We start from the raw sequence: 24783 nt of genomic DNA, 5'->3' as shown, positions 1-24783 counted from the left end.
ATCCTCAGCAATTGTGTTGCAGTAGATGGGACAGTAACAATATCTGTTCTGGAAAGCTGAGCTCCAATCTACTGTTGTTATCAGTGATGTGGCTGCAAGTCACCCAAACATGGCTTCACTTCCAAGGGTCACCTGCTGATAGTAAGGTCCAATAAAGGGCTCTTTTCAATACCTGGGTCCCAAGCCATTTAGGTATGTTAGTACTTATACATTGAATTAGGCCTGGTAGCTCACTGGCAGCAGCGTAGCACTTTCAGGACCAATGACTCACAGTCCTATCAAGCTGCCCAGCTAACAAGCCTAGCAGCCACTTTAGATACACCAGGTTCAGACGCCCGGCCATCTCCAAGGGCAGCTCCACATACAGTGCATTACAGTAGTCCAGAAAAATGACTCATTGCCAATCATCTTCTATCATAGAATATTTGGATTGGAAATAACCTTAGAGATAATCTAGACCAATCAGTTACTCAGCATGGGATGCAAATACAGCATCCCTGATTGATGGCCATCCAGCTGCTGCTTAAATACCTCCAGCGAGGAGAGCTCACCCCTCCTCAAGGCAATCTGTTCCACTGTCATGCAACTCTAGCTGAAATATGCTTCCCTGCAGTTTCCATCCATTTTTTCCACCTAGTTCTGCCCTCTGGAGCAACAAACAACAAGTCTTCCCCATCCTTCTGCATGGCAACCCTTCAGATACTGTTAATCTGCGAGATATAGAGACTAAGAGGACCACTCTACTTAAACATTGGCTCACTTCAGCCGTAGTATTTTGTTCAGAACTGTGGAGTGTCTTCTGGCATATGTAAAGACTAACAGGTTCATGGCTGATACTATCATGAATCTTTCTGAGGCAGTCATCTCAAGCATCACTCTGGGAGGGGTGGCAGATTTGGATCTGGGTTCCCCACCTGCCTCCCTGCTTCCTCCCTGCTTACTTGCAGTGGTGACACTCCCTCTGGGGGCAGGGGGCAGTTTCTTCATCTGTTTCTATCCTCCATTCAGCAAGTACTCACCTTATCCCCAAGGCCCTTGGAGTCCCTTCCAACCGTACAGTTCTATGATTCTATGATTATATGTCTCTTCCATTCTGCCAGCCTCTCCCTCTCTTCTTTGCACTATGGCTTACTAGCTGGAGACTGAAGCCGCTCACTTACAAAGCCGAGAGCAGCATGGGACCTGAGCAGGACTCTGTGAGTTAGTGGTTTGATGGAGGTACAGAAAGGAAGGGAAAGGAAGGTACCATGAAATGAGGAAGAGAAATGCTGTTGTGTGCAGTGTGCAAGGTTTCTGCTTCTAATCTACCTTAACAGGGTGCCAGAAGAGCAAATTGTAAAGTACTTTGTACACACAGGAAAAAAGCTACTAAGAGAAATGTTAGTGGACAGTACCAGATGCCACAGAGGAAGTGTACAAAAAAGTAGCCAATATTTCATCTCCCCATTTGCTCACCCATGAGCGGCACTTGTTGTTTGCAGATGCCCATCTGCTGTGTTCTTGTTTCTGAACAAAAAACCAAAAAAAGTTGCATTTTTAGTTGTCTGTTGATTCTGGATTCTTATCCCTCCCCTCTCTTTTCCATCTTTCTGGGCATATGTGGCATTTAAAAAAGAATTCAGAAACAAAATTGTAGATCGATCCCCACATCTTTTTCATACACACATCTCCTCACCAGTGGTTTTTCCAGCAGTTTTAAATTCTTTTAAATGGAGATTCTGTTGCCTGAATCTGGTCCTTCTGCATACAAAGCATTACCACACTGAACTATTTTACCTTATTTTGTTATTTAAGGTATTTTTATACTGCCCTTCCAACAAATATTCCCATAGTGGTTTATTTAATTCTACCCAGAGAACATTCTTCCTCTAGATGTTTTGAACTACAGCTTCTACATGCTCCAGCCAGTCTGACTGGTGGTCAGGATTGTTAGGACCAACGCACCTGAAGGTTGCCTGGGTGAGAAAGACCACCACAGATTACGTACCCTTCCACTTTTTCCTAGGTTATATACTGTAAGTGGATGTATGAGGTACAGGTGGTCTTGTGTTTTGGCAGGGAGCTAGCCAAAATGGCATTTTCGTCTCTTCCAAACACATGATTAAGGTACTGCAGGTACCCCCCCCTAAACTTGCGCACAATTGACTTGTGTGTGACCTCGTATATTGTGTGGTGCCTGGAAATAAATAAATAATATAATTCATACCAGGAATGCAGGGAGAGAGCTGGAGAATAGTGGCTCATGAAGAGACCCTGCTCAGATCCTGAAGAGTGAGGGCAGAGAAGAGACTGGAGGCACAACGGGGTTTGTTTAGGCTGCTCAGCCTCCCCACCTAACAGCTGATGTGTGCGGTAGTGCAGTAGGAGCAGCCGCTTTTCTGCACATCTTCCAGCCTCCAGCCAGCCACAGAGCTTCAATTCCCATTGTGGATATTTTTGGTATAATATTTTTGAGATGGATTGGAGAGAAAGTGGGAGAGAGGGTGTTTAGAGGGTGCTGCCAACTTATAGGATTTTCACTTATGTGCGCAGGGCACACATAAGTGGGTATTTTCGACTAGGGCTGCACACAGCGCCCCTCCCCTCCTTCACTGGACTTTCACTCCCCACCAAAAGGGTGTAGGAATAATTTCTGTGACTTTCATGGGCTCCCTCTTTCAGGTGGGTGTGATACTTACAATTTGAGAAGGTGGCTGGATGGTCTTCCCACCTTCTCACCTTTTTTCTGACAACATTGAGCAAAATAATGCCACTATGTGATGGGCCCCTGGAAGAACCTATCTTTTTTCTCTGTGCATTGCTGCTGGGAAGCACATTACACCATTCCATAATGACATTCCCAGGGTCGGTGTGGCGTTTGCCACAGTCATTCTTAAGAGATGCCTAACCCACCAACAGTTGGCTTACCTTTGTTTAACCAAGTTAATGACTGCTGTGGACCTTGAAATGCTAAGTATTACTATCACCAAAGTTGTCATTGCTGTTTTTTCCATTAGATGAAAAACATCTTTATGCACCCGTTCTATATAGGGACATTCTGAATGAGAGCCATTGCGCTGGGCTTAGAGCAGAGCTTTCCAAATTTTTCATGTTGGTGACACACTTTTAAACATGCATCATTTTGCGACACAGTAGTTCAGTTTTACTAGCAAACTGGAGGTTAAACTAACCCTTTTCCAGCCCTAGTAGGAGCGCGGGGAGTGTTTGCACAACACACCTACGCACTGCAGCCAACACACTAACATGCCGTGACACACAGGTTGGAAAGTTCTGGTTTAGAGTGTTGGACTAAGACATGGGAGACTAGGTTTCAAATCCCTGCTTATCCATTAAGTTCACTTGGTGGACTTTGGGCCAGACACACTCAGCCTTGTCTACTTGCTGTGTATGCCACCTTGAACTGCTTGCAGGAAAGGTGCAATATAAATGTCATAAATACATAAATGAACATTCTCAAGTCTTGGATCTCCATAAATTCAAAAAGCCTGATGGAAAGAGAATGCAAGACTGGCCTTCATTCAGACAGGGCTTCCTTGGGCTAAGAGTGAGCAGAGAGCTGTTTTGTGGCTGGATGTTGAAAAAGAAAAGCATTTAACTGTGCAGTGCTACACATGTCTTCTCAAAAGTAATTGCGTGTAGAAATCAGCCTAACAATGATGAGGACAATGATGAGGACGTGTGTTTTCTCAGAAGTAAGGCACATTAAATTCATGGTGGCTTACTCCCAGTATAGGATTTCAGCCTAAAGTTTGCAAACACACCCACACATAACCCCTGCAAATACTCATCCAAAATAATCTGCCTTTAGCAATGGAAGCTTAATGGAAGCAACTTCTGCTTTATTGCAGTGACTTTGCCCACTCTGAAGAAGTACTTTAAGGAGCTGTCCAACTTTTAAGATTTCCCTGGCCTACCACGACATCCAAGACCCTGCCATGTCATAATTTCCCCCCCCCCTTGGGCGTGTCATTTTCATAGGAGTTTGAAGGAAGGAGGAATAATAGAATGTGTGTGTGTGTGTCTCCTGCCTTTATATACTTTTCTTAAGAAAAAAAGGTTTTAAGATTTGAAAAATGAGCCCTGTCTTGTCTGAGCAAGGAATAATAAATAAAAGCAGGTGTGAAGGGTTGGAATCGAAAACAGATGGATATGAAGGATGTGATCCGACTTCCCTACGGCTTCAGTCTTTAATCCCTGTGGCTTAGTGTGAATACTTCCCCCCTGATGCAATGCAGAAATAATAAATGGAGCAGAGCATATGGAGTGTGGGGGGGGTCTCTTAATGGCTGAACAAGGGGGCAGGGATTGGGAGGGGTGGTGAACGAAGTTAACCCTTTCAGAGGCAGCTGCTCTGATTCCCTCCTCTATGCAGCCCCCTTCCTGGTGTGCCCCTGGCCATAATTATATAACACAAAAGCTGTAGAGTGAGGAAAGAGGAAGAACCTTCATGAGGAAAACAGGCCTTGGAAGCAACAGAAGCACTGTAATACTTCACTTCCTTATTGTTTATATTTCATGGACTGAACACTAGTGCACAAGCGTGAAGGTTCTCCTACCTTGATCTTGAGAGCCAGTGTGGTGTAGTTGTTAGACTGGAATCAGTGAGACTGGAATCCCCTTCTCAGTCACAAAGCTCAAGTTGGAGACTTTAGGCTAGTCACCATCTTTCAGACTAGCCTTCTTTATAGCACTGTCAGGAGGATAAAATGTATTGCTCTCTACAGCCACAGCAGGTGCTGTGGTTTGACTTCATCGCTGAAGGTACACTCTTCCATTATGTCCTTTATGTCCCAAGAAAGACAGATGCCACCCAGCCTTGCATCTTCCTTTTGAAGGAAGTGGCTGGAGTCCTGGGACAGGGCATTGAAACAGGCACTTCTGAGAATGGGGTGGGCCTGTGAAGTTTGCTTGTCCTATCTTCTCCATCTCCATAGAGACTGAGATAGAGGAGGCACCAGCTCAGCATCTGACTTATTCTCAATCACCTCCCCAGAAAGAGAAAACTCTTTACTGTCAGGAGTAAGTGCCAGAAGCAGCTCCAGAGTAAGAGGTGTCTGACTAGAGGGATGCACGGGGGCAGAACATCTGTCAACCCATTTGATTCCTCCCCTGGATTTCCTTACTCTATAGATCACCAGCCCTTGCCTCATGGATTAAATGAGGAGGGGGAGAACATACACACCACTGCGAACTCCTTGGAGAAAAAGGTGGGATACAAATGCAATACAATAAAAAGAAAGAAAGAAAATTAAAAAATTGAACCCACAACTTCCAACACATTTGGCATTCTCCTAATCACTACATTCTTATCTAACACCCTTGGGTCCACAATGATTTCACTAATGGGAAAAGGAATATATATATGGTAAGGTGTTGGCCAAAAGTATGAAATGAAAGCAGTTTCATTTCTTGAAAGCTCCCCCTCCCCCCAGCAGTTTAAGAGAGAAAGAGAGAGAGGTGTAATGTCATAAAGTCCTACATTAATCCAGAGTTTAAATATGATTTAGGCAACTAATATTCTTGCTTCCATCTTCTGTGCCTTGAAGGGACCACTCCTTTGCAAATGCAATCAATGCTAATGGATGGTTAAGCTCTTCTAGAGGAAAATTAATCTGGAGGAACTAAAAATGCAGCATTACACTGAAGAAGGCAGAATATATTCAGCAGCTAGGAATGTACCCAGCCCTAGTAGTAAACTAAGTTGATTTCTGGGTGGCTTAGCTATAAGGAGGTACAAAAGTCAGTGGTGGCTGGTAGGGTGGAAGGCAGTGATACCAACAGTATGCCAGTGATAGCTTGGGAATGGTCTAGGGCAGACTTTGGTGGGGCAAAATCCACTGAATTATAATTCTGGAAGGAACAACCAAGAGCACTGATAGTCAACTCAGTGTTTTGTGGTAGACTTCACTAAATCTAAGCCATATTGAATGGATATCTGTGCAACACCCTCAGGAATAAAAGTCTCCAATTACTTACTTACTTACTTACTTACTTACTTTCCTACCTACCTACTCATATTTTTAGCCTTTTCCACTACCTCAGGCATCAGGCAAGTACGGTAACTGCCTTTCAGAAACCTAAAAATCTTTTTGCATTGTCAGTGCCAGTTTTGGATAATCTGTTAGGGCACTCACAGCCATCATAGAGAGCTGAATGAGGGATCAAAGTACCAAACACATAGATTTGTGGAACAGTTGTAGTTTGGGCAAATTGCACCTCAAATCTGGCACCCTTAATAAATCCTAAGGTAAACACAGGCCTGCAGTCTAGGGAACAATCATAAATTTTGAAGTGAGACCTCCCCAGCAGTTCCTAAACTTAGGGATAGTGAATTTGTGGCCCTCTAGATGTTATTTGGCTATGACTTACACTAGTCCCAGCCAGCAAGGTCTGTGGGTATGGATGATGGGAGTTGTAGTCTAATAACACCTGGAGGACCATGACTTTCTCATATCTGTCTTAAAGTATTATGAAATGGATATTAACATATTGGCTTGGTTCACACATCATGGAAAGCCAAACTATGTTAACCAGGACCATGCAAACTTCTGGAATCCTGAGAGAGGCTTGCAGCTGCTTTGCTGCTCACCAGTCTTTTTTTCTCCCTCACTGTGCTGAACTAAGCCAGTGTTTGACATAAGAAGTCCAGAGTTGACTAAGAGTTTGGAGAAAAATAAATTTTGCCTTGGCTATTTGAAAATGCAGCAAATGTAAATACGTTGAGAACTTACAAATGAGTATTCACTTTCACTTACAAACTTCACTGACAAAGAAAGGACTTGATGAGTCATTGCCTTATCCTGTAACAGCAGCAATAAATAAAAATATACCGGTATACTTCCCTAAATTTTGTTCATCCTGTTGGCTTTTTCTGTTGTTTTCTCTTGTTTTCAATGACTTTTCTTGCGGAACTTAGTGACTCATGGAATTGCAGTTGTTTTGCATTCTGCTGTGGATTAAAGGTTTGAGAGTGTGAAGCAGAAAGTTGCTGCTTCAGATTTCACCGCTGCCATGAACCTAACTAGGCAGACTTAAGCAAGCCACCATTTTCTTAGCCTTATCTTTCCTACCTGTAACATTGAGATGGTGATCTGTCTTTGCATTCTGCATCAAGGATGGAGAACCAGTGGCCCTCTACACGTTGCTGGATTACATTTCCCATCATTTCTGACCTTTGGCCATGCCAGCTGAGACTGATGGGAATTGGAGTCTAGGGCCACTGGTTCTCCATCCTATTTTCCATAAACATTGGCTACTCATGACTACTCTGGGGTATCTTGGCTCCTTTAACATGTGAATAGATAATATGAAGCTGCCTTTATATTTAGTCCATCTAGCCCAGGATTGTCTGCTCTGCTAACAGAGCAGGAACTGTCTTGATTACTTGTTATCCAATCCATTGTAACTGGGAGATTCCATTTATGATGGACCTCAAAATGAACATAGATTATGTTTGAAATTAACTCTGTACCAAAGTTGAAAGATTCAATATAGACAGAATGAATGGCAAAACAAACAGACTTATGAATCAACATGGAACAAAATATTTTTTCACTGGAAATCAGCACGCCTTTTCCAGGCAGTTCGTGACACTGGAGAGATTCCTCCCTGGAGAGGTTCCAGCTGGTTAGAAAAAGAGTTTTCTCACTACGGTGTGTGAGAGGCATGAGTAGGATTATCAACTTTGGATGTGTTGGTGTAATTTGTTCTATGTACATCAGCCTTCCCCATCCTGGTGCCCTCCAGATGTTGAGGACTACAGCGCCCATCAGCTCCAGACATGGTTGCTTAAGTTGTAGCCTAGAACACAAACTGTATGTATTTTCCCATGAGTGTAGAATCAGTCTTCTCCTATCTCTATAAAATTATACATCAGCAGGACTTCCAGCTGTTCTATGCAGAGCTAGTGTAACATAGGTTTAAAGACTGGCCAGTCTCTGGTTAAAATCTCTTCTCTGTATGAATTCACCACATGGCCTTAGGCAACTTACTGTCTCTAGTTCTCTTTCAACCTCCCAAATCGTGGACAGTTCAACCATTTGCTGGAGCAAATTGAGTCGGACCATCAAGGACTTTATTGTGACAATAATGAAATCCCATCCTGTTGTGTTCACAGTCACGAACACCTGCACAACTGTATGAATGAAGTCCCTCCACAATAACTTTGCCTCCCAAATTACTAATAATGTAGAACTAAGCCACAGCTTGGAGTGGGGTAGGAGGCAGGAGATTTATGAAAAACTTAACAGCCTGTGAAACTCCACCTGCCTGGGCCAGACTTGGATGTCTTTTTGTGGGTTGTCAAGACATTTTCAGTCCACCAAGTTTTTATTTTACAGTGTTACCTCAGGTTAAGAATTTAATTCATTCTGGAGGTCCATTTTCAACCTGAGTCTGTTCTTAACCTGAGGTACCACTTTAGCTAATGGGGGCTCCCGTTGCCACCACGCAATTTCTGTTCTCATCTTGAAGCAAAGTTCTTAACCTGAGGTACTATTTCTGGATTAGCAGAGTCTGTAACCTGAAGTGTCTGTAACCTGAAGCGTCTGTAACCCAAGGTACCACTGTTCTTACCAATCTTTTATTGATCATGTTTCCGGATTTGTTTAATCTTATTTTAATGCTCTGATTTTAATAGTGAAGATATAGTAATTGTTGTAAGCCACTTTTCGGGTGGGTGGGTGTGTCCTTAGGGCAAAAAGGTGGTATATAGTTTGTGTGTATGTACATATATAGTGTTGGACTTGGGAGCAAGGAGACCAAGGTTTGCATCCAGAGTTAGTCCTTCTCAGAGTGGACCCCACTGAAGTTAACAAGCAGGTCCATGACTAAATTAGGGTGATGGAGTTCTACGGGGTGGTGCCCCCACGATGTCCTGATGCCTGTCCATGTTGTTGCTTCCGAGGTTCAGTAAGCAAAGCTTTGGCCGGGGGTGGAGGCAGTGATGGGACAGGCCAGCCATTATGTCTCCATCAGCCAAACCTCATACAGCTGCTTTGAGGGGTTGTGGGTTTTTTGCTCTGCTTTGCTTTGCTTTTTAAACAGAACATCCCATCTAGTCCACCCTGAGTACTTTGGAGAAAAGGTAGTATACCAGTATGATAGACAGATATAAATAATATTGAAGAATGCAGGGCAGCTTGATTTTTAGCTCAGGGAATTCATGCATGCTATTGTTTTCACATTTTAATCCTTCCCTTCAAAATCTACTTATGCACATTACTTTTGAACTCTTTTCTTGTTCTCTATTTATTTGTTCAGCCCTCCAGAGGCTCTATAAAAAAAATAAAAAATTGTCAGATTCTTGTAAACTCTTTTATTTCTTCTAATGCTGGCAAACTATCAGGCTTCAGTTATTCTTAGTGCTAAATTATTTATCTTCTTTCCCCTCCAAGCTGTGATTTCTGAATCTTTTACTTGTCCTCTGGGAGATAAGCAAAGCCTATTTCTTGCCCCTTTACCTTCACCCCCTTTTTAAAAATCAAGCAGGAGTGTGTCTCTCTTTATGTAAGGAAAAGCAGAATAAATTATTCCTACTAAAGTAGGCTACCAACGTTTATAGTACAGTTTATTCAGATGTAAGCCCCATTGGGTTGAATGGGACTTACTCCCCGGTAAGTGATTGTAGGATTGCAGTCTAAGTCTGCTATTCTGTAAACACTAGCCTGGGAGTAAGCCCCATGGAGAAAATGGATCAAGAAAAGTTTTTCTCCCTTTCTCATAGCACTGGAAATCTGGGACATCCAATGAGGTTGAATTTCGAAAGATTTGGGACAGACAAAATATCTTCTTTACACTGCACATAGTTAAACCTGGGTGGCTTTAAAAGAGGAGGACACAAATTCATGGAGGATAAGGTTATCAGACTGACTACAAACCATAACAGCTATGTTCTACCTGTGCCATCGGAGGCAGTATGCTTCTGAACACCAGTTGCTAGCAACCACAAGATGAGAGAGTGCTGTTGCGCTCAGGTCCTGCTTGTGGGCTTCCCATAAAGGCATCTGACTGCAAATGAGAGAATGGGATGCTGGACTAGATGCAGCCCCTTTGGCCTGATCCAGCAGGCTGTTTTTATGTTCTTGCATGTATAGTATCACACTGTACACCAATTAATCAGTCAGGTGAACCATTCTGTCTCTTCCACTCTTTCTTCACATTATGAGATTAATTACTTAAAACTCATAAAAGGGTTTGCAGGGCACTGCCAATCAGCTGATTGACAACACCTGCAAACCCTTCTGCATAGCACTCTCTGAGCTGTGCAATCCCAACAATCAGCTGATCATCAGGCTGACTGCCAGGCTGTCTCGTCCCTGACCCCAGCCTGTGTGCAAGCAGACAGGAAAAATGCGTGGGTGCACTGGCAGAGGAAGAGGCATGTGGGGGGAGCGCACAGCCCCTGACAGCTCAATCCCTGCGGGGTGCCATCGCGGCTGCCCCCCGCCCACACTGGGCAGCACACCACGCCCCCAGGACGCATGCCATGCCCCTATGGGCGGCGCACCACGCCCCCAGGACACATGGCACACCCCTATGGGTGGCGTGCCATGCCCCCAGGATGCGCACCGGCCCTGGCGCTGTCTCCTCTCCACCCCACCCCACCCCGGTGCCGGAGCATGAAGCTCTGCCACTGTGTGGGTCGGATGCCCGGTAGCTACCGCCAGCTACAGGCCAGGGATATCCGGGCAGCCACTCAGCTGCTACTGCTCATGATCCTGCACCACAGGTTCTGCTGCTGGACGGACCTCAAATGGCAGCTGCCAAGCTGTGTGGCAGCCGAGTCCTAGCTAGCGCCATTACTTCAAATGCTGGGACTGGACAGGTGGGATTGTGAGGGAGGCACAAGCGCTTCATGCTTTCGCTGTTCACCGTCTGCTCCCCACTGACCTGCGCTCCAGACACATACAGCAGACATGCAGCAGACCTGGGGACTTGGCCCCGCACACAAGCAGAGGCCTCTGTATACTTGGAGATGGAAGCATGATGGGTGGCATATATTGCGAAATAAGTAAATACAGTGGTACCTTGGGTTAAGTACTTAATTCGTTCCGGAGGTCCATTCTTAACCTGAAACTGTTCTTAACCTGAGGTACCACTTTAGCTAATGGGGCCTCCCACTGCCGCCGAAGCACAATTTCTGTTCTCATCCTGAAGCAAATTTCTTAACCTGAGGTACTATTTCTGGGTTAGCGGAGTCTGTAACCTGAAGCGTATGTAACCTGAGGTACCACTGTAATATGCTGCACCATCCCAAAAGAAAGTGGTGCCCAGTGCAGACCGCCCTCCTCACCCCCAGCTAACTCCGCTACTGCACTGCCACCTGGGTGCAGAAAAACAGGGGGGGGGGAGAGAAAACAGGTTGCCATATGTCCTGAAAATTCCTGACATCTCTTAAAATTCAACCACCACCACCACCACCCCAATGCCATTTTAGGCGTCCGATTTCCTGGCATGTCCGGAATTTTCCGGACATATGGCAAGCCTGTGTGCCATAGTATACAGTATAGTTGATAAGCAGTTGGCTATTGGCAGCACAGCTGAGACACTATCACCTCACTTTTTCTCCATCATCATCTGCAGGTCTGAAGGGGAAGATGAAGGATGGAAGGGTTCTAGAGCAAGCCGTAATCAGAAAGACACTGCAGCACCACCAGGTATAATTTCTCATTCTCAAGCTCTCTCCTCTCTTCCATATTTTGTGCAAACCACTGCTCCCCCCTCAAAAAAAAGTTGTTAATTTCAGGAGCAAAGTCACAGAGGTCAGGATGATGCAAGGGTGAAAAACTTGTTTTCATCAGTTCTGCACTTGAATGGTCCTGAGGGGTTTTTGTCTCAAAGCATCTTTATTTCGGTGTCTTCGCAAGGTGATTCATTCATCATTCCATGACAATTTAGGCTCCTCTGTTAAGAATCGTGATTCCCTCCATTCCTGAATTGCTGTTTGTTTGGTGGGTGCTAGCTGTAACATTATTTTTCCTGTTTGATCCAATTGTAAGGAAGGTTATGGGAGCCTTTTAACTTCCCAGTCTCTGCAACACCAGTAAGTAAGCCAAGCAGTATGGGAAAGAGTTCAAAGAAACTGCAAGGTGGACTTTGATTTGGAAATTCCTAGGGCTTCCATATCCAAGGTTTATAAGCCAAGACTGGATTCTCATAAGCAAGCATAAACAGCATTGGGTACCTCTGAAACGGCTTTGAGCTTCCTATTCTACTGTGCAGTCCTAATCTTGTCTACTGAGAAGTAAGTCCTAATGAAGTCAATGAGGCTTACTCCCAGAAGATCAGTGGACTTAGGATTGCAGCCACATATCTTGTAAATAAGAGAGTGCCTTTGCCTACTGCCCCTGACTTGCAGTATTTATTTAAAAGCATTTATAAGGAAGGGCATTGCACTATACAGGGGCAATAGCAGAAAATGCCTGTTTTTGGGTCATGGCCCTAGGTATTCTATAGGGCGCAGTGCCACAGGTAGAATTTCCACATATTATCTAAAGTCATGTTCTGAGTGCAAAATGGTTACCAAAGTTAATGCCATTAACTTTTAACTCATCAAGCACATTTTGAAGATGGTAGATGAGAAGCCAGATAGCAGCCTGTTCAGAGGCTTAGTAAGGGCAGCAGGCTAGGCAGAAGAGTGTCCTTGCACTGTGCCTGTAAAGTAAAGGGCACTTGGCCACCAAATATTTCTGGTGGTAGCTGTAGAGAGAAAACCAGGCAAGCAACATTAGCCAGAAACAACCAGCAGGATTTTTGTATGACAATTTTGGATGAGAATAGTCCTCCTGAGCAGTAAAAGGGAATGTTAGAATAGCCTTCAGCCATTCTTTTCTCTCCCCCAGGGTGCCCAGAAAAATCATGTTAGCTGCCCTGCCAGCAATACTACTGTGGTAACAAGTGGCTGAGTGAGGCAAGAATGGTACTGGGGCTGGCTGATGATATTCTGCTTGCAAGGGGAGGGGGAACAACACATCAGAAAAACAGAGTCAATCCTGCACAGATTCTGCCCAAACTTGTTCATGCATTTGGAGCCTTGTTCTTCTAGCATATTATATGTGACATACAGAGCTTTGCTTTTTGTCCCTTGCACTGATCTTGGCAAGTGTTTTTTAAAAGTCATATTGTCCTGCTTTTGCGAGTGCTGGTTCCTATATAGACGCTGAGCCCAGATTCCATATTGATAGCTGCAACATGACGTTCTTTTCTCCCTGTTTTTTAAATGTCAGCCTGTTTTTGGAACAGATGGGAGGGGAAGCGAGAGAGAGGAAGGCTCGTGTACACAAAATCCTAACTGCAACCTTCTCAAAGTGTGGGGTGGAACAGCTCACACATACGCACATGATAAGTGAGCTGGTGGGGAGGGTTTTTTCCTATTATTATCTTTCTGTCCCGGCTCTTGTTCCTGGAGCAGGTTTGGCCATATAAGAGAAAAAGACCATTCATGGGAGATTGGTAGAAATGTATTTTAATCATGAGAGCTTAATGGAACCATCCCATGTTCTGAGGCAGTAAACCACTAAATAGCACCTGTTGCCTTCGTTCCCTGCTTTTAGACTTCCCAGAAGCCATATGGCCAGCCATTGCTGCAAACAGGAAGCCAGAGTAGATGGAGCCTCAGTCTGATCCAGCAAACTGTTACTATAATTTCAAAAAAAAGGTTGTTAGGTAAATGTATGGAAGGTGGAGGTATCAACCACTATTTTCCATGGCAGCTAAATAGAACCTCCATATACAGAGGCAGTCTGGCTTTGAATTGAAGCTGCTGGGCGGTCAAGCAGTGTTTGGCAAGTGGGGGGCTGCTTTCATTCCATGTTTATGGGCTTCCCAGAAGTATTAGGGCTGGCTGTTACCGAGAAGAGGAGGCTGGGGCAGAGGGACCCTTGATCTGATTCAGCAGAGTTCTCCTTGTATTCTTATTTGGGCCAAGGGGATTATCCTATGTTTTCATTCATACATTTTATTTTTATTTAGATCACTGAATATTTATTTGAAGGATTGAGAGAAACACACTTACAAGCTTCACCCCCCCCCAAAAAAATGCTCCCAAAGTAGCTTACAAGGGTCAGTACTACAATCCCTGTTTTTAGGCTTACAATCTGGAAGACATGACACAGAAAGAAAAAAGAATGGGGAGGGAGGAGGAATGGCAATGGTAATGGTTCTTAACAGCAAAATTCTTATAACAGCAGTTGTAATGGGAAGCAATTCAAGGAAAGGAGGAGCCAGAAAATTGCTAGTCTCTCAGCTGAAGGAAAGCCCTGCTTTCCTTTGCTTCTTCTGCTAAATCAATGTAATGATTGCTTCTGGGTGGCAGGTAATGGAGGGAGGAGCCCGATGTCAGTGGCTTCTCAGCAGAGTTAATAGTGACCCTGCCTGGAGTCACTTATTCCATGCTTGTGCAATGGAACTCTATCAGAATCAGAACCCCTGCCACCCCGCCCGAAAACCTCAGTTGTCACTGAAAAAGAAAGAGGAGGGGAGTATCACAATCAACAACAACAATAACTTTCCAGCCTTTTACACCTGCAAAGATGGGTAGGCTATGCCTGGTGAAATATCAGAAGCCGAAAAGAGGGATGAGCTGGTTCTCCATCAGTCAAGAGGCATAGGTTCAATTCACATACAATTCCTTGCGAGCAAGCCTGCAAACCCTGTGGTTAGCAGAAGCTAAATAAACTATGCAAATTGTATGCAAACATACACACGCCACGTCGCATAATTTTTCAGGTCACAGAATTCACCTCTTTTGTTTCTTGGCACAAAATGTAGATTCCCCCCCCCCCCTTTCTCTTAGCGAATAGTATCTGCAACATTTTAGAATAATGAATGAAGGGGCTATCTGCCCAGATGCCAGTTCACGATTTCTTAAGCTCTTTTATGGAATGACCATGAGTTTTTTTCACTTATGCCTGACTGTTCCCCACAAATGTTTCAGAGGGGCTTGCATATGGCGCCTTCCACTACCGCATCTTCGAGATAAGGTTTTGGTGGTGGTTGAGACCAAGCCAAGGGCTTAATGAATATGCAGCATTGGCAAGGAAATTTATTTATTCTTTATTAACTGCATTTGTATCCCACTCCCCCCCCCCCACAAGGAGCTAGGAGGTGGGAAACATGGTTCCCCTCTCCTCATTTAATCTCCACAACAACCCTATGAGATGCTGAGAAGCAGTGACTGGCTTAAGGTCACCCAGTGAGCCTCACAGTCGAGTGAGGATGTGAACCTTGGTCTCCCAGATATTAGTCTGATACTCTAACCATTACACCACACTGGCTTATATGGTTTTCATGGGCTACGTCTATTGCCTGCCAGCTCCACACAAGTTTAGATTGTAGGGAATGAAACCATCTGGCCTGGTTCTCTCTCTCTCTCTCATTCTCTCTCTCTCTCTCTCTCTCTCTCTCTCTCTCTCTCTCTCAGCTCTGAGGAATGTCTTCCATATAAGCTGAATGCCCAAACTTGCTTCTCAAACGTTATACTCTTTGTGATCGACATCTTCTATTTGGCAGAATCTTAGGTGGTTCCCTTATGGTACTGTGTGCTCGCTGGGGATTGAACAGCATGAGCAAATGGATTTCCTTCCCCCACAAGACCAACAAAAGATTGAGGGGGCAGGGGAACCACTGAGGACATGTCTGCAAAGTTAAAGCTACCCACACATACTTCTCAATACCTTTCTATAAGTACTGTTCCTTAGCAGAAGCACTGACAATTAAACCACTTCGAAACCGGTTTGTTATATTGTAGAGGTTTGATGTGGGGTGCCTCTTGCTCACAGCAAGGAATTCTGGAGGGATAAGACCTGAGAAACCTCTGAGGCTCCCTCAGCTTACATATTGTTAGTTCTGAGTAGGCATTTTTTGAGACTATTTATGGGCATCAGGAAGGTAGCCAACGAAAGAAAATATCAGAGTAGATCTGTGCATGTAAGTAATTAAGGGGGAAATAATGGATTGTTCAAATGGATATGTGGAAGCAATCTCTTAATACAATCAGGAATGATCTCATAGCTCCTTTAACACAGGAATTGGGGCGGGGGGGGGGGAGATGCATTCCTGAGCTCACTTCTCTGTTTTTTCCAATTCATACCATGGCAAAAGAAAGAAAGAATCTCTGATGGTAAAACAACGTTGTTGATGATTGACCCTGTGGCAGCAACATACAATTTCTCTCTCTAGGGATGGGAGAGAAATTCAGTTCAGATTTTTAATGCAAACCTATCTAATCTGCATCCCCCCCCAAAAAAATATACGTGAACAAAATCCCTTATTAAGGAACATCATTGAGATGTGGGCGAAAGATAAATATACCAGTAAATTCCCCACCAGCTCTGTTGGTGATGCTAGAAGATTTCCCAGTAAATTGAAAGAAGGAAATTGAAAAAAGAAGCGAAAGAAGAAAATACTTAAAATAAAGGAATGAGTGGAGAAAAGGAGAAGCAAATAACAAATAAAAGAAGCTCTAACAGGAAGTAAAATAACTTGGTTTAACAGTGTACAACTGATGCAATGGACAAAGAAGTGGTTATGGGGAAATAAATGCAAAGAATAGACAAAATTTGAAAAAATGATAATAAAAAGGGAAGATAAAGAAGAAAATACAGTTTTTTATAAAAGGGGAAACCAGTGAAATTTATAAAATATTAGTAGAAATGGAGGATCAACAAGATCAATTAAAAGAGGTGGGGAGGAAGGAGACAATAGGGCAGATAAATAGTCAAAGCTAGGGGAAAATATGGGAGAATACGTGCAAACTTTTTGGCAAAGGGTGTTTAAGGAGATAACAAAAATCACAGGGTTAAAGTTGACTGAAATTCCAGATGTAGCATTGTTATCAGTTTATGATGGGGTGGAAAGTTTGCAGGCTACGAAGGACTTGCTCACAAAATTATTGACAGCTGCACTAGCTATTGTAGCTAGGGAGTGGAAGGGGCAAGGTGAATATAAAATAGAAGAATGGTATAAAGAGGTGTGGGATATAGCTATTAATGATAAATTAACATGTGCTATTAAGGTAAATCAGGGAATATACAGGAGAAATTATTTTGAGGAGATATGGAAGGTATTTGTAGAATTTGTACTGTTAACGGAAAGGGGTCAAACCATCACAAGAGGTGTTAAAATTTGGGGAGGTTGGATAGTTATAATGGAATGGTCTTGGGGGTGGGGTGCACATTTTTATTTTTATTTATTATAAATAAATACATAAATAAATACATAAAAATATGTGAACCGAAAACACAGGTATCATTGGAAATTTGTTCTTCTCTGAATTTTGTGACACAGTTCTCAAACCGCATAATGTGCATAAATATGTATATAGTATGAGAAAGCAGACATAAAAGTACCTACTTTAGCAAAAATACATAGTATTAGGGAAACCTTTTTTTAAAAAATGTGCATATCAAGATGAAATGGCAAACAAAGCTGTATATAAGAAAAATTTGCACTAGAATGCTGGTGAATTTTCAGGATGACTTAAAAATAGTAATTCTCAAATTGATGCAGAAATGTGAAGAGCTGAACTTAAAACTGGGAAAATGACAAACTTAGACAAATTGAAATTGACAGATTCATCTGTCCCTTCTAGTCTTACTACACAAGAGTTGGAGAGACATGAAGGTTTTGGCACTCTGATGTTTACATGGAATTCAGGATTGCACTATTCTTTTTCATGATGTTCTTGTTAGGCCTGTTAGCTTCACTTCTAAAAGCTTGAACATTTATAGTAATTAGACAATCGGAAATGTTTACTGAAGTAATAATTGCACTGCAGTTAGGAATTAAACAGAGAGAAAAAGTGGCAAAAACCTCCCATACACCTGACACTGTTTTTGCAGATAATTTCTCATCAATGTGACCCAGTTCCAGTAAAACTCAATGGAAGTGCATTGACTTCAATAGGCAGCAGACTGCAGCATCCAATTAAGTCCTGCTTTGAGTAGACCCATTGAAATGAATTGGTTTACGTTTACTTAAACAAATTATATACTGCTTAACTACAATAGTCTCTTAAGTGGTGTGCATAGAAATACAACACAGAAAAGGTAAAGGTTAAGAAAACTTTAACAATAATACTTCTATTAAAATGCTGCAGTAGGCACTGGAAGCTGAACAGGGAGGGGCTTCTGACTTTAACTGGAAGGGAGTTCCATAAAATTGAGCCCACAATACTGAGCACAGGAAGGCCCCTGGTGGATCCAAGCCATGGAGGACCACTAAGAGTCATGTCCATGAATTGTATGACTAACTCTGGATACAGTCCAAAGCACTCACTCTGTAATAAACCCTCTTTAGATGGGGCAGTGCTAATTTTACTCCACCCCCTCAGTATGGAGATACAAGCTGTGTAGCAGTCCAAAATGCCTCTATAACAGGCAGTATAAAACATAATATAATATGCGCATATCTATTAATATTCATTTATTTATTAAATTTCTATACCACTCTTCATCCAAGGATCACAGGGTGGTTTACAATATAAAAACACAAAAATACATAGCATAGCAACAAACAAACAAAATTAACACAAACAAACCCAGTTCGAAAGGCCATAGATGCTTTAATTAGTCAAAGGCCTGGCTATAGATGAATATTTTTGCTTGGTATCTTAAGATGTATAATGATGGCACTAGGTAATCCTCTATGGGGTGAGCATTTCACAAACAGGGAGCCACCACAGAAAAGGCCCGTTCTTGTGTTGCTGCTCTCCAGACCTCTTGCGGAGGAGGCACAGGAAGAAAGGCTTCAGATGATGATTGCAGGGTTTGGGCCAGTACATATGGGGAGAGGCAATTCTTGAGGTATTGAACCATTCAAGGCTTTATAGTACAAAACCAACACTTTGAATTGGGTCCAGAAACTGATTGGCAGCCAGTGCAGTTGGGCCGGGATTGATGCTATATGCTCAAACCATGGAGAGCAATCTGGCAGCTGAATTTTGCACCAGCTGTAGTTTCTGAACCATCTTCAGAAGCAGCCCCACATGCAACGTATTGCAGTAATCTAGCCAAGAGGTTACCAGAGCATAGAGCATAAGGTTGTTGTTGTTTTTAAGTACGATGGGGGGAGACAGAGGAGGAATGAGGGGCAGCAGAGGGAGGAGGAGAAGGAGGACAGCAGTGCTACCACCATCACGAAGCAAATGAGGGACTGCAACAGAGCCACCGTCCTGTCTTGGACAGCACAGTCCCTTGCCCCGTTCCTGCATTTCTGACTGTTGCTACAGTTGCAGAGGTGTTAACTCTCATCTAAAATAAGACAAAATCTCATTGCATATTTTCCCTCCGAGTTAGGGGGCTCCTAGCCCAGGTGTCCTGGCCCTCATCCAGCTCTTGGAATAACATATTCCTTCCTTTTAATCCCCATGTAATACGGATTGCGTGCAGTATTCTTTACTGCCAGGCTGGAGAACCTTCTGTAATGTTGCATTTCACACCAGAGGAAGCCCTATTTGAGCTCTGCTTCGCCCCGTACTTTAAGCCATTTGTAAAATGCTTTGACAGCCCTCAACAGAACAGCCATTGATATCGCCAGGGTTATCGTTCCTCCTCCCCCCCCCCCAGCTGCTGGCAGCACTTTCTAAGACCTGTAAGCTTTATTTGACAAAGCACCTGGCAGTTTTCATCCTAGTGTGACTTCAACAGAATGGCCTATATAGGCTGCTGGAGACCAAATGAACAATGCTGTCATGTGAATAACATAGCATTAACAGGGTGGTATATTAACATTATGTAATCTCTTAACATTTAAAAAAAGCTGTTCTAAGAGCTGGCGTAGCTTAGAGCAGTAGTCTTAAACCTTTTCAGACCAGGGACCTACCTTTAACCCAAACATGCATTCGGCAACACAGTTCTTAATTTTTTAAAACCCATATATTTATATGGTGTTGGTTCTGCTGTTGTGGTCCATATTGGATCAGGCTACAACCCAGTAGTGCAGGGTGGGATGTCAAAGCAGGAGTCGGGAGGAGGGCAGAAAAAACTCACAAGGTGTCAGTGAAGTTAACAATTTATTCAAAGGAACAAAACAGCTCAGGCTTAGCAAACACAGTAACTCATCCCAGTAGGTCTTGCCCCAATGAGGCATTTGCGAGGACTGAAGGACCTTGCCTTCCCACAGCTCTCTAAGTCTCCTCCTGCCCAGGGTCCTTCTCAAGCAACCTGAGACTTCTTCATTTTGTTTGTCTTTGCTCTTCCCTCTTCATACCACTTGGGGTTCTGGGAGACCAGGGCATTGGGGGGGGAGGAAGCTGGTTGCAGCAGGAGGGGAGGACACCCTGGCTTCTTCAGCACCCTGTCTGATATCTGCCTCATGCCTGCCCCCCTCTTCTCCAGCCTCTGCTTCTACCTCCGCTTCTAAGCAGCTGTCTGCAACAGCTTCCTGCTGCTCACTAAGCCTCTTCAGCTTCTGACACCTCCTCCTCCCAATCTCCCCCCTCTTCTCCCTCTGACCACTCAGTCATCCCAACAACAATCCACTGCCTCTGACCTGTCTTCCCTTGGGAGTTGCCCAGCTGGTGCCTCCCACCATTCCTCTGCATCCAGCCAGTCCATGACTAGGCATGAGGAACAGCTGACCTGAGAACCAAAAGCTGCCCTCCAGACTTCTCTGTGTCATAGAATCATAGAAGTGTAGAGTTGGGAGTGGGTAGAGGAACTAATTTAATTTTCCTCTTACAGTAGGCTACTATCGAGACACACTGATACACACACACCCATCTCTCTCCTCCATCTGAACAAGCAAGATGCATTATCAGAGTTCAAGGACACATTGCAGCCAGGCGAAAACACCCACTGAGGATGTGATGCACAGCCAGCGAGGGGTGTGGTCCGTGGAGAAGTGATGTGACTAGTGGAGAGTTCTGAGGGCCAAATAGAGAGGCCTGGAGTGTCGCATTTGGCCCGTGTGCCTAATGATCCCCACCCCTGTCCTTCAAGCTTAAAGTATCCAGGAGAAGGGCCAGATTGGCAGGTTGGAACACTGAACAGCAACAACTTCTGCTAAAGGATGGGAGTACGCTGTGGCAGTTTGTTGCAGACTCCACCTGCGTTAAACATATTTTGGAAAGCATATTGGAAATTGGGCAACAGGACTGCAGTGGGGAGGCTAGAGATCTCTTTTTTAAAGAAGGGCTCCCAAGTCGTAGCCCTCAGGAGACCTGGCAACACCAGTGGCCTCTGTCAGTTATCGGCCAGGGAGGTAACCCTTTCCAATTGAAAGGATTTTCCACATGCTGTGAAATTCCAGGTTTGTAGGAGCTTTCTTACATATTCTGGCACCAAAATATGTAGAAGATTAATGGGTCACAAAGGAGCGGTAACAGGAACTGAGCTGTTTCTAGGGCAACAAAACATTCCCCCCACCACCACCACTTTTTATTCCTTATTCACTTTTATATTGTAATGATACCTGTCGCTTTGAAATTCTCCAGCCATTTTGCAGCCAATAAATGGGGCAAACAAATTTCTTTCCTGAAGGTCCTTTGTTCGTAAGCCTTCGTATTTAAACCAAGAAGGCAGCACTCCTTTCAACTAGACCTTGAATCAAATTTTGCTGCAGAGTGTTAGTGGATCTAAACTTGTCTCTCAGAGCATGTGCAAAGGGGAGCTGAATGGAAGCAGTTTTCAGGCACTGCCTGAAAACCTGGAAAACAGGTTAGGTTGTCAGGAGAGCTATGGTTTTGCTTCGAGACTAGTTCTGCCTCCTGAGTGCTTGTTTCTCAGCCTGTACATTTGAAAATGAACAGATTGTTGCAAAGACAGCAGAAGCGTTGTGTGTCCTATCCTCAACGTAACATTTCTTAAATTAAAATGTATTGCTTTTTAATAACCAGTTAGAGCGTATGGTAGCTTGTGCATGATAGCTTGCAAGTTCAGATATAGAAACTTGTTACAATAGTCATTGGCTACAGCAAGACAGGTGACACTTGCTGCTCATGTGTGAGATGACTAATTCATTCATAGTTTAAAAGCATGATCGTCTCTATGTAGTTTTCCAGGTAATTGCACTCCAGGGTCCTACTCTACAGCAAACATAGTGTAACAGTTAATCCATTCCTGCACATTAATTCCCAGCTTTTCTTTATATATTTCAGGAGAGTATGTAATTATGGTCCATGAAGTGACTTCACCTCCATTCCTAGGCCAGCATCTCCCACCTGCGTTCAAGCTCTTGAGGGTTATGCCAAAGAGAGGCAAAAGTGCAGGTTCTGAAAAGGAAACAAAAAAAGATGTTGTCAATTGAAGAAAAGAAATTGAAAGATGTGACCACGACTATGCCCAGCTGGACACAGGTGAACTATTTCCCCTTAAGAGCTGTGACAATTGATTATTAATATAATATCCCCACCCTCAACACCAATAGTTAAAATTTGATCCCCATAAAACTGGCTATAAAATGAGAAATTTGAAGCAAAGAAACAGAAAACTTCTGGTTCTATTGGATATTCTTTCAGATGAACTGTAGTTAATTAATACTGTGTTACTATAGGCCAGTGATTCTTATTCTTGCAAGCCAGTTGCTACTTTTTACCATTATGTAAGCTGTGCATTTGAAAAACAAAAACAAAAAAACTTGATGCATGTGTGCAACAGTTTGGTCAGATAACCATGGACCATAAAGCCCAGCAAAGCAGATGGTCAACCAACAGCCAAAAACATACATCGCAGATTACATTTATGACTGCTGCACTTGCGCCCTAATTGCATGTTTGCAGCGAGATAGCTTTGCTCTTTAAAAAAGAACTCTTGATCACCCAGTACATTTTTCTTTTAAAAAATAATAATAATCGCCCACTACAAGATGGCAAGCAGAAAACTGCCAACAATCTTGAAAAGTGTCTCCTGTCATCATCGAAAGAGGATCTGAAACTGGTTTAATTATTCAAAAAATAAAGCCCCAGCTGAACAGGCCAGAAATGTATCTGAGCAATTATGGTGGAGGAGGAATGGTGAGTAGATCTGTTTGGAACATATTTGTGTCTGGCAGCAGCCGGTGTTGGAGACGCAACGTGCTCTGCCGTGTTGGATGAGCAGTTCAAGACTCAACAGTGCGTCATGGCAAAGATAGCCAAGTGAGAGTTGAGCTGCATGCAACAGTGAAATCCTTTGGGGCTGTATCACTTCAGTGTGTGTGTTAACCCATGTTTAAAAGGTTCTTGCATTGTAGGGTTGAGAAAGACCCTTGCCAGGGACCCTGGAGCGTTGCTATCAGATGGAATGGGCTATACTGGGTCCATGGGCTGACTCATAATAAGACAGCCTCATATGATGAAAGGAGGCATGGCTTAGTGGTAAGAGTGTTTGCCTTAAATGCAAAAAATATCCCTGATTCAATTTCCAAGCATCTCCAGTGAAAAAGTGACAGGGTATCCTTTTTGAGGTGAGGCGCCTCAAATGTAAACAGTATTCCAGATCTGCATGACTTGGAAAACTGTGTACAGTTCTACTCAGTACTATTTTTCTAGAAAAAAAGAGGTGCTGAAACTCACCATGAGCGCCTCCCTCATTATCTTAGAGTGGCACCTACCTGAGAGGTGCTGGAACTGAGTTCCGTTGAGTTCCGACTGGGGAAAAAAGCCCTGGTTCTACTTGTTTCACTTCAAAAAGGGATATCTTACAGCTGGAAAAGGTTCAGAAAAGGGAAACTGAAAAGATCAAGAGGGTTGGAGCAGGTCGCCCATGAAGAAATGTTACAACATTGGGGGCTTTTTAGAAAAATGGTGAGTAAGGGGGATGTGATAGAGATGTGTAAGATTATGCATGGTGTGGGGAAAAAATGAGTAGGGAGATTTTCCCCCTCCTTTATTAATACTAAAACTTGGGGCCATTCAATGAATCTGAATGTTGGAAGTTTCAGGGGAGACTTCACACAGGGCATAGTTAAACTATGGAGTTTGCTTCTACAAAATGTAACGATGGCTACCACCTTGGATGACTCTAGCAAAGGATTAGACCAATTCATGGAGGATAAGGCTTCCAATGGCTACTAGCCATGTTGGCTATGTTCTGTCTCCAGTGGAGGAAGTCTCTGAATGCCAGTTGATGGGAATCACAAATAGGGGGCGTTGCTGTTATGCTCAGGTCCTGCTTGTGGGCTTCCCATATGCATTTGGTTGGCCACTGTGAGAAAAGAAATGCTGAATTAATGGTGCATTCTGGTCTGGGCCCTTCTTGTGTTGTATCATGTTTGAAGGTACCACTGTCTCCCCCCTCGCCCCCAAGAAGACAGTCTTTTACTAATCCACAACCTCTAAGTACATATTTCCTTTTGTGTTTGAGAGATTTCGATTTTTAGCAATGAAAGACATGCCAATTTTACAGGGCTTCTGTAGGATTAAAGAATGCAGAAATGAAGCCCGATGAATCCACACCAATGAGCATACACAAAAGAATAACTGGTAAAACAGCAAACCACACTTGGCAAGGGAAGAGTTTATTCCACCACCCCGAAGTGCTTGTGGCAGCCCACAAGTTGTGAGCAATAACATCTGTGTTTGTCATTATCATTGTCCCCCTGCTGCCAGTGTTTTGTGAGGAAGGGAGTGCAGTTAAGAGAGATGAATGGTGATATATATTAACTTGATGGATAGCAATACAGATTTACTCAAATCTTCCTGGCAGCTAATATTGTGTGGCTCCTGTTAATTTAACATAAGAAGAGCTGTGTTGGATCAGGCCAAAGGCCCGTCTAGTCCAGCATCCTATTCTCACAGTGGCCTGCCAGATGCCCCAATCGGAAGCCCGCAAGCAGGACCTGAGTGCAACAACACCAACTCTCCCC

At 43.6% G+C, this 24783-nt stretch overlaps 2 protein-coding genes across 6 annotated transcripts in view; both read left to right on the top strand.

The window, feature by feature from the left end:
* MORN1 (MORN repeat containing 1) overlaps nucleotides 1–24783 on the top strand; it is a 128487-nt gene that overhangs the window by 84424 nt on the left and 19280 nt on the right. For 4 of the 5 annotated variants that reach the window (XM_083628731.1, XM_083628729.1, XM_083628730.1 and 1 more), the window contains exons 13-14: nucleotides 11584–11657; nucleotides 22097–22294. In XM_083628731.1, the coding sequence (XP_083484857.1) occupies nucleotides 11584–11657; nucleotides 22097–22245 (223 nt within the window). In that variant the 3' untranslated portion in view covers nucleotides 22246–22294. Of the gene's footprint in view, nucleotides 1–11583; nucleotides 11658–22096; nucleotides 22295–24783 lie in introns of those variants that run through there. The other variant, XM_083628734.1, reaches the window with a different exon arrangement.
* Nucleotides 22288–24783, top strand: part of LOC310769552 (uncharacterized protein) — a 135381-nt gene continuing 132885 nt past the window's right edge. The window contains exon 1 of the mRNA XM_083629034.1: nucleotides 22288–22951. Coding sequence (XP_083485160.1) covers nucleotides 22919–22951 — 33 coding nt within the window. The 5' untranslated portion in view covers nucleotides 22288–22918. The remainder of the gene's footprint in view (nucleotides 22952–24783) is intronic.

Source organism: Podarcis filfolensis (assembly GCF_964270895.1).
Source record: "Podarcis filfolensis genome assembly, chromosome: 8".
NCBI classification, from domain to species: Eukaryota; Metazoa; Chordata; class Lepidosauria; order Squamata; family Lacertidae; genus Podarcis; species Podarcis filfolensis.
Note: the sequence above shows the minus strand (reverse complement) of the source record. Positions and strands in the feature narration are given on the sequence as shown.